Below are 12648 nucleotides of genomic sequence, written 5' to 3' on the forward strand. Positions count from 1 at the left end.
TTCAGCGCACCTTAGTACAAGGAGCCCATATTTACTTCATTTTTTAAAAATAAGACATAGTTGAAGGTAATATTAAAGCAGCATTATAGGACTGCACCCTGATGTAGCCACTGGTGAAATGTAATTATTAATTTAAGATAAGTGAAAACTTCGTTAATTCGACAATAACACTTTAAGTGCCCTATTTGCTAAGCCATGCTGTAGGCATGCTAGCATTTTTAGCGCATGCTAAAAATTAGCGCTCACCAACACTAGAGACACCCATATATAGTGCACTCCATTTAAGTGCACGTCGGATAAGCGCATGCTCTGTTTAACTGCATGCCGTACTTCAGTTCCGTTTTTGGCACCAGCAATTTCTATGGGGACAAACTTTGGTTTAGCACACCACTGATAAGTGCAAGATTCACTTATATGCAGTGCTTTTTTTGTGCCGGTACGCAACGGTACGGCGTACCGGCACCTTTTTTTTTTGCTCCCCCCGCCCCGTGAGTCCATGTCCCGCACGCAGTGCCAGCCCCCATTTCCGGCCGCTGCTGCTTCTCCTGTTGAGCAGCAGCGGCCGCTACACAAAGAAAAAGATTTTTAAAAAACTTCAAACCTGGCTGAAACGCGGCACTCCGGCACTGTAGACAGCCATTAGGCATTGGCTGTTGCCCCGCAGCCGCTCCTCCTCTTGCCTCTACGTCACTGCGCTCCTCCGGGGTCTTCCTCCAGGGGCAGTGACGTAGAGGCAAGAGGAGGAGCGGCTGCAGGGCAACAGTCAATGCCTAATAGCTGTCTACAGTGCCGGGGTGCCGCGTCCAGCCAGGTTTCAATTTTTTTTTTTTAATCTTGTTTTTCTTTGTGTAGCGGCCGCTGCTGCTCAACAGGAGAAGCAGCAGCGGCCAGAAATAGGGGCTGGTGCCGCGTGCATCGCGCCTTCGCGGGAAACTTGGCAGGGAGAGGGAAACCAACAGAGGGAATGATTGGGGAGAGAGAAAGAGGGAAAACAACAGAGGAAAGGATTGGGGAGAGAGAGAAAGAGGGAAAACAACAGAGGGAAGGATTGGGGAGAGAGAGCGAGAGGGAAAACAACAAAGGAAAGGATTGGGGAGAGAGAGGGAAAACAACAGAGGGAAGGATTGGGGAGAGAGAGAAAGAGGGAAAACAACAGAGGGAAGGATTGGGGAGAGAGAGAAAGAGGGAAAACAACAGAGGGAAAGATTGGGGAGAGAGAGAAAGAGGGAAAACAACAGAGGAAAGGATTGGGGAGAGAGAAAGAGGGAAAACAACAGAGGGACGGATTGGGGAGAGAGAGAAAGAGGGAAAACAACAGAGGGAAGGATTGGGGAGAGAGAGAGGGAAAACAACAAAGGAAAGGATTGGGGAGAGAGAGGGAAAACAACAGAGGGAAGGATTGGGGAGAGAGAGAAAGAGGGAAAACAACAGAGGGAAGGATTGGGGAGAGAGAGAAAGAGGGAAAACAACAGAGGGAAGGATTGGGGAGCGAGAGGAAAAACAACAGAGGGAAGGATTGGGGAGAGAGAGGGGAAAACAGATGGAAGGATGGGGAGAGAGGGGAAAACAGATGGAAGGATGGGGAGAGAGAGGGAAAAACAGATGGAAGGATTGGGGAGCGAGTGGAAAAACAGATGGAAGGATGGGGAGAGAGAGAGAAAGAGGGAAAACAACAGGGAAGGATTGGGGAGAGAGAGAAAGAGGGAAAACAACAGAGGGAAGGATTGGGGAGAGAGAGGGGAAAACAGATGGAAGGATTGGGGAGAGGGGAAAAACAGATGGAAGGATGGGGAGAGAGAGGGAAAAACACAGATGGAAGGATTGGGGAGAGGGAAAAACAGATGGAAGGATGGGGAAAGAGAGAGGGAAAACAGATGGAAGGATGGGGAGAGAGAGGGGGAAAAACAGATGGAAGGATGGGGAGAGAGAGGGAAAAACAGATGGAAGGATGGGGAGAGAGAGAGGGAAAACGGAAGGATAGGGAGAGAAAGAGGGAAGACGCTGGATGGAAGAATGCAGAAAGAAATAGGGGAGACACTGGAAGGATGGGGAGAGAAAGCAGAGCTGCTGGATGGAAAAGGGGAATAGAGAAAGACTGGAGAATAAGAGGAAGGGGCATGGGGAGAACAAGGGTGAGGAAAAGATGAAAAGCCACAGGTAGATGAAGGAAATTAAAGAATGGATAGTAAGAATGAATTAAATCTGGACAGAGAGAGAGCCTGAAAAATATTGAAGAAAGCAAAGAAAAAGGAGACAAAAATGACAAATGGCACAGAAGAGTTAAGCGAAAATAAAGGAAAGGAGAATCACAGACTGGGACCAATATGGAAAGAAAAACAGTCACCAGACAACAAAGGTAGAAAAAAATCATTTTATTTTCATTTTAATGTTTGTAATATGTCCAATTTGAGAATTTACATTGGCTGTCTTATTTTGCACTGGGTATACTGGAGCTGTAAGAGCTTACAGAGATTATTTATAATGAAAAAAAATCACGTTATTTTTTTCTCCTATAGTACTGTAATATTTTCAATGATGTCTGTTTATCTGCGCCATGGCTGGTATAGGGGGTGTGGTTAATGTGGGTGTGGCTATCATAGGGGTGGAGCCATATGTGGTGACCCCGCCCATAATGAGTACCGGCACCTTTTTTTCTACAAAAAAAGCACTGCTTATATGCATGGTTCAAGTCCGCTCCTTTGCAGGAAAGACTCCGCATAAGTGCGTGCATGGAATATGGAAGCCAATTGGCGTATGACAACCAATGAGATTTCAAATTTACTGCCTCTTTAACTGCCATAGGCAGAATAAGCGAAAGAATGCTGTTAGAGCGTGCACCGGGGTCATCGTCATCATCGTGGTGGAACTGTAAGACTTTAACACTGGCTGAACGAATAGAAGTTCTTAAAAAATTAGAAAACAAACAAAGTCAAGCATCTGTTGCTAAAGAATATGGTGTCAATCCAGGTCAAATTTCACGTGTCTTGAAGCAGAAAGACCAGCTTCTGGAAGACTGGCAAAACAATACAAATCCACAACGGAAACAAAAACGGGCGGGAATAGCTGAGGAGGTAAAAGATGCTCTTCTTCGGTGGTTTTCTTGAGTCAGGAGCATACAGTTTCCTGTCAGTGGTCCACTGCTTATGGAGAAAGCTAACCAGCTAGCTGAAAGTCTCAGGCTAACTGAATTCAAAGTCACTGTTGGATGGTTGGAAAGATGGAAGGAGAGGAACAGCATAAAATTCAAGAAACAGCATGGTGAGAAACAAGACGCTGATGACTTTGGTGCTGAAAATTGGGTTGTTTCAGTTCTTCCTACCATCTTGAACGAGTTTGCACCTCGTGACATTTTCATTGCTGACGAAAACGGTCTCTACTGGCAAGCGATTCCTGATGGAACACTTGCATTCAAACATGCCAAAACTACTGGAGGTAAAACATTGGAAGCAGTGGCTAAAGAAGTTAGACACTAGAATGCGGGCACAAAAGTGTCAGATTTTGCTGCTTTGTGATAATTGTGCTGCACACAGGGATGATGTCAGGCTGTCTAACGTGAAGGTGGTCTTCCTGCCACCAAACACTACCTCTCTGATCCAACCTGTGGATCAGGGCATAATAGCCAATTTCAAACAACATTATCGGGCTCTTGTGCTACATCGTCTGATGAGCATTATGGATGAACAGATTGGCAAGGATAAACGTGCTGTTGAACTGGTTCATAATCTATCACTGTTGGATTCCCTACATATTGTTGTTGTTACATTTGTACCCTGTGCTTTCCCACTCATGGCAGGCTCAATGCGGCTTACATGGGGCAATGAAGGGTTAAGTGACTTGCCCAGAGTCACAAGGAGCTGCCTGTGCCTGAAGTGGGAATTGAACTCAGTTCCTCAGTTCCCCAGGACCAAAGTCCACCACCCTAACCACTAGGCCACTCCTCCACTATGCAGAAAGAAGCCTGGAATCATATTACACAGGCAACCTGTCAGGTTCTCAGGTTCAGAGCCCGCGGGGCCGGGCTCTGAAGCAAACGTGAGCCCTTGGGCTGCTGACGAGGAGCGACAGCAGCAGGCAAAACCCACCAACCAACACTGGGTAAGCACACCGGCAGGGACTGCAGGCACTGCCCAGCGAACCGGAACACATGGACTGGAATCCCCCGGACTGGAGGACACAGGACTGGAACACACACCGGACCGGAACACACTGGACTGGAGCACACTGGACTGGTCCGCACAGCTTCACCTGCGCTTAGCTACTAAGCCCCCCAGGAGTTGAGCTCCTGGGTTCGAGTAGCCGACAGGACTTACTGGATACCGGATGACATAGGGACCAGGACTGGAAACAGAAGTGCTCCTAACCCTAAACTGATCTTCGTGCTCCCAAGCCCTAAACCAGCAGGAGTGTTCCTAACAGTAAACTGACAAAAGGACTTCCTAAGCCCTATACTAAACAGGAGCTCCTAAGCCCTGATCAAGAAAGGGACTTCCTAAGCCCTAAACTAACAGAGCAGGGAACTAAACACAAAGCTAACACAGGTGCTACTAAGCACCAAGCTACAAGCAGAGCTCTACACTAATAAGCTAAACACAAAACTAACAAGCTACCTAAGCACTGCTCTAGCAAGCTAGATACAACTAACAAGGTGCTTCCCAAGCACTACTCTGGCAAGCAACCAGAAGAGCTCCTAGCACTAAAAGGGAAGACAGGGGAGCCACAAGGAAAAAGAAGGGAAGCTAACACATAAGCCAAAAGTGATTCTAAATCACCAAACACCAACAGCAAAGACTGCAATGCTCCCAATAGCACAAACACCAGAAGTACTTCTAACAGCAAACTCTGCAGTGTTCCTAACAACACCAAACCCTGAAGTACTTCTATCAGCAACAGAGCTTCCAAAGCCCTACACATAGCAATGCTTCCAAAACCAAGAGGGAAAAGCAGGGGAACCATAAGGGAAAAGCAGGAAAGCTAAACACACAGTCACCAGTGCACCCTGCACTAACACTAACCTGACCCTTAGCAAAAGCAAGCAGGGAAACTAGACACAAAGTCAGAAGTGCACACTGCACCACCCTACCTAAAGCAAACACCACTGCTGCAAAGGCTCTGAAGGAAACAACACCACTTCCTTATCAAGGCCCTCCCTGATGATGTCACACTCCCTAGACCCAGGCAAAAGCACACTGACCCAGAGAGGCCCAACCCACACCAATGCAAAACCGTGAAGCACTTGAAGCCAGTACACCCAAAGACAGGTAGAGCTAACTCAGTCCACCCACCCACACAGCTGTAGTAAAGTGAAACAATTAGCTCCATGCTGCTGGAAGCTGCCAGCACAGAGAGACAGAGCCAGCAGCTCAGAAAGGACAGACAAAAGAAACAGAAGCCAGCTAAGCTGACCACCAGGAAAGAGGTAAGTTTGAGAGGGGTTCTGACCCCAATCATAACACAACCATTGTGAGCTGCTACAAGCGGGCAAGTTTTGTTAAGGATGTGGAGGGGGATGCAGCTGTTGAAAACGTGTCAGATGAAGAGGTTATTGACATACCAGCCGGTGTTACTGAAGAGGTGTTCCATCGCTACGTAGCTGTTGATTACGATCTACAAACAGCTGAAGACAGCACTGATGTTGAGATATGCGCCTACACGCAGGCAACAACGGCTGATGATGGAACAGATGAAGAAATGAGCAGCGAGGCACATGCTGATGAAATTGAACAACCTCCACCTGTCACTTTTGCAAGAGCGCTGGAGAGTCTCAACACCGTGCGGGCCTATCTGGAGGCCACTGGATGTCAGTGCTATGACAGTTTTTACTGTCTGGCAGATATAGTCTATGGAACTCACAGACTCAAGAGTGTACATCGGACTATAACTGATTACTTCAAGTAAAGCCTAATGTCAGTTAACTGAGACTGTATACTGTACGTATAATAATAAACAGTACTGTACATATGTTTATCAGATGTCAAGCTTCTTTGGGTCACAACAGTTAAGTGCATGCTCTGGTTAACTGCATGCCTTTCTTTGGTCCCAGACCCTTGCACTTAAGCGGATTGCACTGTATTCCTATGGGTGTCTTTAGCGTTAGCACACGCTAAAAATGCTAGCACACCTTAGTAAACAGGGCCCTAAGAGTTTTTTTTTAATATAAAAGGAAACAAGTATAAACATGAAAAACAAATAGCAAGAAGATAATGGAAATGGTTGACCTATGAGGAGGCAGGAGAGTCACAGACTGAGTGGTCCATGTGAAATGAGTTGCCACTGAGGTCAACAATTAGTGAGTGAGTCTTAGATGATATTAGTGTATGGTATGCAAACTGAGTTACAAATTTATCTTTTGCATATTCATTGTGGATATCCTGACTGGCTATGGGGTCCCCAGGACAGGATTGGGAAGCCCTGGACTAAATTAATTAATATTGTAAGAGAGGGAAAAATACAAATGTAAACCACCCTTCCTTTGTCTTCTACCATCAAGGAAATTGTATCACATCTAATCATTCAGGGTACACTGTCTTGTCAAAATAATTTTAAACTGAAAAACCAAATGAATTACTGAAACAATTATTTTAGGAATCAGGAGAGTAGATTCGGGCACAGTTCAGTTTAAGTTAAGGCTCAACAAAGGTCGCCTATATTTTGGCACCTCCAAAAAGCATATGTGAGCATATGTGTTTAGGCGTGAGTACTTGTATCAGCCTTAGAACTGGTAGAAATGCTCGCACCTAGATAGGGAAGATATTTATGTATTTATTAGGATTTACTTACCACCTTTTTGAAGGAATTCACTCAAGGCGGTGTACAATAAGAATAAATCAAACATGAGCAATAGACAACCACAGCAGCAAAACTACTCAAATAACAACACAAAGCATGGCATAGTACACCACCCACAATGTCAACACAATACGCAATAGATCACCCCAACTGACAGTGCACGCAACATGTGAAACAGCATTTTGGAAAGGGAGGCATCCAGGTCAGGACATTTCAAGTTCCACTAGTATTTCAGAGCACCATTTCCCAACATAAAGCCTATTCTAAAATTCATGGAGAGATGGATGTTTATGCAGCAAATTAAAACAAGATAGCAGACCAAGTTCCAAAATAAATAAATCATAAAAGGCCCAACATAGCCATGTTTCGTCAATCAGGCTGCATCAGGGGTGAAAATACACAAGTGGATGGTAAACAAACACCTCACCACATCCACTTCTCAGTCATCAAACTTTATAACCAAAAGGACCATTTTGCCATCTGTATGTGTGTGTTAAGTAAATGGCACTGATCCTTATGGTTATAATTTTTGACGACTGAATTTGCATGAGATAGATTTGCATGCACTGCCTCCTTGATATGCAAATCTCTGTCATGCATATTTCTTGTGGATATCCTAAAAACACCTGATTGGCTGGGTTGAGAAACCCTGTTATAAATAAAGTACAGAAGTGTGCACCGCACCCACATTCCTCCCAAGTCAATGCTCACCTGCATAGTATATTCTACTAAAGATATAAAATGTACTTATAGAATAGCACATAATAGACTAGAATACCAGATTTATAGGTGTACTTGACACCTAAGTCTAGGTGGCTGCTTGCAGAATTACCACCTACGAGACCCAACTATCCAAGACAGGGAGAAAGCCTTTAGGCTAGAGAAAGCAAGATTTGCCAATCTAATTATCGTTTATTGTCCATTCTTTTTTATTCAGGTACAGACAACTATTGTTTGTCTCCAACAGAACTAAAACCACATCTTGTGTCCCAATAAAGTTTGAAAAGTCTTTGATGAGTTACTGAAACCAGTCTGACTGGAGTGATTGTTAAGCCCCTCCCTGCACACCCTATCAGTGGTTGTCTTAACGCTAGAGGACTCAGGTTTCAACTGGTCCCTGCATTCCAGCAGCACTGCCAAGTGCGACAACACCTGCCCACGTCTTCCCCTCTCTTCCTGCTCAGACTGTAAGTGTTTCTGTTTTTATATACTGGTGGGGTTTAGTTTTACAGCCTGTTTTCAAGCATTTCACCTGGCAAAACCTGTGTAAAGTACATCTTGTCTAATCTGTTCATTATACAGGCATAATATATTTGCGAAGAACATGTTTTGTCTGAATCATTAACATCTTTTCTTTCAGGCACCTTTACATTAGAACTTTTGATCCTAGCACTGTCCCCAGTGTATGTCGGTGAATTTACAATACATACTTTTTAGTTAATAAGAACACAAAAACTGTGTCTACATATGCAATGTCAAATTCCTTTCAGTCCCCAAGTTGTTCTGGTGTCCCATCCTTAAGATGCAGTTAGAACATACCCTAAAATTGAACCTTCATGTAACTCTCTTACCAAATAAGCCTTTAAACTGATTTCAACTCATTTTTAAAGTTCATCTGGAAAGGGTCCTCACTCATTGGGGAATGCATTCAATTTGGTTTGAAACTAGTTTCAAATAAAGGGGATCGGATTCAGGTTGCTGTACAATAAGACCATGAAGTTATTTCCAACATCTTTATTGATGACAAAATATAAGAAAACTTGTTCAACACAGTTGTTATACAATGAATAAAGTGACAAAACTTATACAAAAGCAGCAATGGACAATTCCTTCATAAATTATTTTTCAGATTTTATCCCCCTCTCATCCTCCTACCTATAGCCTTCTCCCACCCTCTATATATATTGTACAGAAATATAATTTATTCAATATACAGATCACTACAGGTCCTATTTACAAAGTCGTGCTGTAGGCATGCTTAGCTTAATAAACAGGGTCCTTTGTTTTAACCCTTCCCAACAACACTGCCCCACAAACCCTACACAAACACAAAAACCCTTTATCACAAGACATCTATAATCATAAAACACCCCAAACCCATCCAACCAAAGCCATTTTTGAAAAACATATCATGGAAACAGCAGAGAGGGCTTGTGTTATAGCACTGTGAAGTTAAAGAGCATCATGGATTTACAGGATTCAGTTATACAGTGACCAGAGTGTGTGCATTGTCAGTGGGTACTCTGAGGAGATGATGCTGACATCAGTGGATAAAGTATTGTGGTTATCATGTTAGTCCACTTTAAAAGTTATTAAAGACCCTTTAAAAAGGAATATATAATCAATATCTGGTAATTAAACTAATACATTTTTATCTTCAGATTGTCGTTGAAATGCTTTTATGATTCACTTACTAGTATTGTGATCTTGTGCTCATACCATTGTAACATGAGAAAGGAGGTTTCATCCTCCAGAAGCTCATCATACAATGTATTAACATAATCCTGTGGAAAGGTATCACATTATATTCTTTTTTTTTTTAATTAACCTAAGTGGCAGCCTCATGCTCAACTTTATTGTTGGCTATGCTGTATTCCTGTTGTCTTTTTCCTAATAAAAACTTCCTTGATAAAAAGTAAACAGAGTAGCTCTTAGAGAAAATTAGTATATAAGCAGATACTCCCCCACCCCCCACACACCCTTTCCACACACACCCATATACAATACAACACAACACACAGGTATATACAGACTTCCCTGTGCTTCTGCCAGTATTATTAGGGTCTCACTGATTGATTTATTTTCCTTATATGATATAAAATAAATCACTTTTTTGCACTTCCTCTTATCTGGGTAAATAAGGATCCCTTGCTATGTGACTATTAGAAGAGAACCCTGTGAATAACCCCCCTCCCCAGCACAGTTCTCATCATCCACCTTCACACTTCTAGCAAACATTCTGGTGATGTCTTAACCCTCCCAGCATTGCCTATCAGATGACCTAAACTCAGGGCTCCAGCGTAACTGTGATCAGGGCTGTTGTAAATCCAGGACTGATGTGAGGGTACTAGCTGCCCCAAACAAACCTTAAGTCTTGCATCCCCTTCAATTATTTTCTAGGCCCCCATGTACCCTTCCTGATATTTTGATAATTAAATTCAACAATCATGATCACACTAACATCATGCTTTTAAATATCACACTTTGTACTGTGTATGCACATACATGAGGGTAATGTTCTACAAGCCTATGCAAATGGATAATAAGGAAATAGCCAATCCTCCCTGTGGGTAAAAATGCATGGACTTATTTCTTTGCTTGAACTGCAGCTGCTGTTTGCCATCCCCTAAAACCTGCTGCCCTAAGCAACTGCCTGGTCTTGGCTAATGATTAAGCCAACTGTGTAAATCCAAGGATCCAAGTCTGACAAATATATCCCTTTTCACTCCAGTAGATACATGGCATCGCTTCACGTTCCCCGAAGTCTTTCCAGCAGCCACCAAACTCCACATTCTACCACTAGAACCTCCTGGCTCAAATTTTCTTCAGCACCTGCTATGAAAATTCATGGAGTCTCCCCTGATAAAGGAGATTTCGATTTCTCTGTTTTCACCCCTGGAATCTTTGAATCTAATAAAAAAGAGACTATGCAGAATCTTAACAATCGTTTAGCCAGCTATCTGGAAAAGGTTCACGCTCTGGAAAAAGCTAATGAAAAGCTGGAAAGCCAGATTAAAGAAAAACTTACAAAGGTGTCCCCTTCCAGAAAGGACTATGGCCCTCTGTTTGCTCAAATTATAGCTCTGAGGAACAAGGTAAGAAATATCAGTGCTCTTCCAAAGTTAACTCTGTGTGCTAAGAAAATGGCAAACCAGTCCTGATTTTCTAACATTAGTCTCAATGCATTTTATTCTAAAGCAGAAGGAACAGGAACACCTCAAGGTGAAATCCAGGAAGATCTAAACTAAAATATTTTCATAACGTGAACCAAGGTGGGCAACTACCTGCTCATACCAGGGGCATAGCCAAACAGCAGATTTTGGGTGGGCCTTGTCAAGAAGTGGGTGGGCACCAAGTGTTCTCCCTCCCCCCCCCCCCCCCCCCCCCCAATGCGATGAGGCCAGTATCAGCAGCTTAGGAAGCTTAGACTGCTGAAGTGGAAAGCAGTGTTTTCAGCACCATCAGGGGGAGGCCTTCAGCTGGCGAAGCTTGGGATCCCCACTAGCTAGCACTAAATATGTGCTGCTGTTGGGTGGGCCTGAGCCCTAAGTGGATGGGCCCCAGCCCACCCAGGCCCACCTGTGGCTACGCCACTGGCTCATACTAGTGAATCCATAGTTGTGAATGGTTAAGATATTTGTACCTAGTGGAGGAGTAGCCTAGTAATTAAAGCAGTAGACTATGAATCTGGGAAGCCAGGGCTGAAATCCCATAGTCATGCCTTTTGACCTTGAACAAGTCACTGAACTTTCCATTGTCTCAGGTATAAACTTAGGGGTAAAAATTCAGCATTTGTTTGGCCGCAGCATTATGCTCGGATATTCAATGTCGGGCCATGTCTGGGCATCAGCATTGAATATCCAGGTCTGTGTGGCCGGCTATCACTTATCCGGTTAAGTGCAATATTCAGCACTTAACCATATAAGTTAAACTAAACAAAGATAAGACTGTGTTTTGTTTGGTCCTATTTGTCCAGTACACTCTAAAAAAGAGCAGGAAGCACAAAAAGAACAAGGAATCTTCAAGATATGTGGGGGCGTCAACTCAATACTTTATTAAACTGGCTCGACACCGGTCCGTGTTTTGGCAAACCAACTGCGTTAGGGGTCTACTTGTCAGTAGCACCTACTCACACCGACAGTGTTTTGAGAAGTGCTTACTGGGTTCCCATGCCTTTTATTGGTGTCCTTTGTGGTTTAAGACTAGACTTTTCTAGTCCAGAGTGTATCTCACTATTTGACTGTCTATACCTCCAAAGTTCATCAAGACAACTAGACCCCTGACACAGGTGGTTTCGCCGAAACACAGACTGTGTCGGTTTGGATTAATAAAGTATTGAGTTGATGCCCCCACTCTTGAAGGCTCCTTGTTCTTTTTGTGCTTCCTGCTGTTTTTTGGCATGTACTTTGGTCTCCATCTTTTGTTCTTCGAATATTGGCACTTAACTATATAAGTGCTGACCCTGCATCTGGACCACCCACAAAATTGCCGACTTCAAGTTTTGGAGTTGACCCTGAATATCAGCAGATAGTCCCACACAAGTAATTTAACCAGGCAGGAGCCTCCCCTGCCTGGTTAACTCGCTTTGAATATCGACCCCTTAGACTGTAAGTCCTCTGAGAGCAGGACTTAAAATTCAAGAAAAATACCTACTGTATCTGAATGTAACTCAGCTCGGGCTACTACTGAACAAATGAGAGCTTAATAAAAATACCAAATTGATATCACTTAGCATCATTAACGGCGGATTCAAGAGGATAACCAAAGGAGCTTGCCCATTGTGAGCAAAGAGGAGACATCATTCTGGATTTTTTCCCTTTCGCTAAGGTTACTAGGGATTTAAGTTGAGGTTTGTTGTAATTTATAACCTTAGTGATATTAAAATAAGTGTTATCTATGGATATTTTAGTTTTTGATTATTTTGTATATTTATGCTTGTTTATATTTGTATTTGAATACTGAATTGCAATCGTTATATTCTGTTGCCTCAAGCAGTATTTTATGCTAGAAAGGCAAGTTATAAGTCAAAACTGTTTTGTATCATATGTTGCAAAACACAAGTGGTTTCATGGGAAGGAATCATGGGAGGATAAGTCCAATCCTATTTCAATCTGTGTTGAATATAAACATCTGATTCTCAAG

The 12648-nt window shown here is 43.3% G+C and overlaps 1 protein-coding gene across 1 annotated transcript in view; it reads left to right on the forward strand.

Annotated features, from left to right (window-relative positions):
- The first annotated feature begins 7909 nt into the window (after nt 1–7909).
- Nucleotides 7910–12648, forward strand: part of LOC115472034 (keratin, type I cytoskeletal 18-like) — a 56185-nt gene continuing 51446 nt past the window's right edge. The window contains exons 1-2 of the mRNA XM_030206071.1: nt 7910–7973; nt 10238–10601. Coding sequence (XP_030061931.1) covers nt 10245–10601 — 357 coding nt within the window. The 5' untranslated portion in view covers nt 7910–7973; nt 10238–10244. The remainder of the gene's footprint in view (nt 7974–10237; nt 10602–12648) is intronic.

The sequence above is a fragment of the Microcaecilia unicolor genome, chromosome 6 (assembly GCF_901765095.1).
Source record: "Microcaecilia unicolor chromosome 6, aMicUni1.1, whole genome shotgun sequence".
Classification (NCBI taxonomy): Eukaryota; Metazoa; Chordata; class Amphibia; order Gymnophiona; family Siphonopidae; genus Microcaecilia; species Microcaecilia unicolor.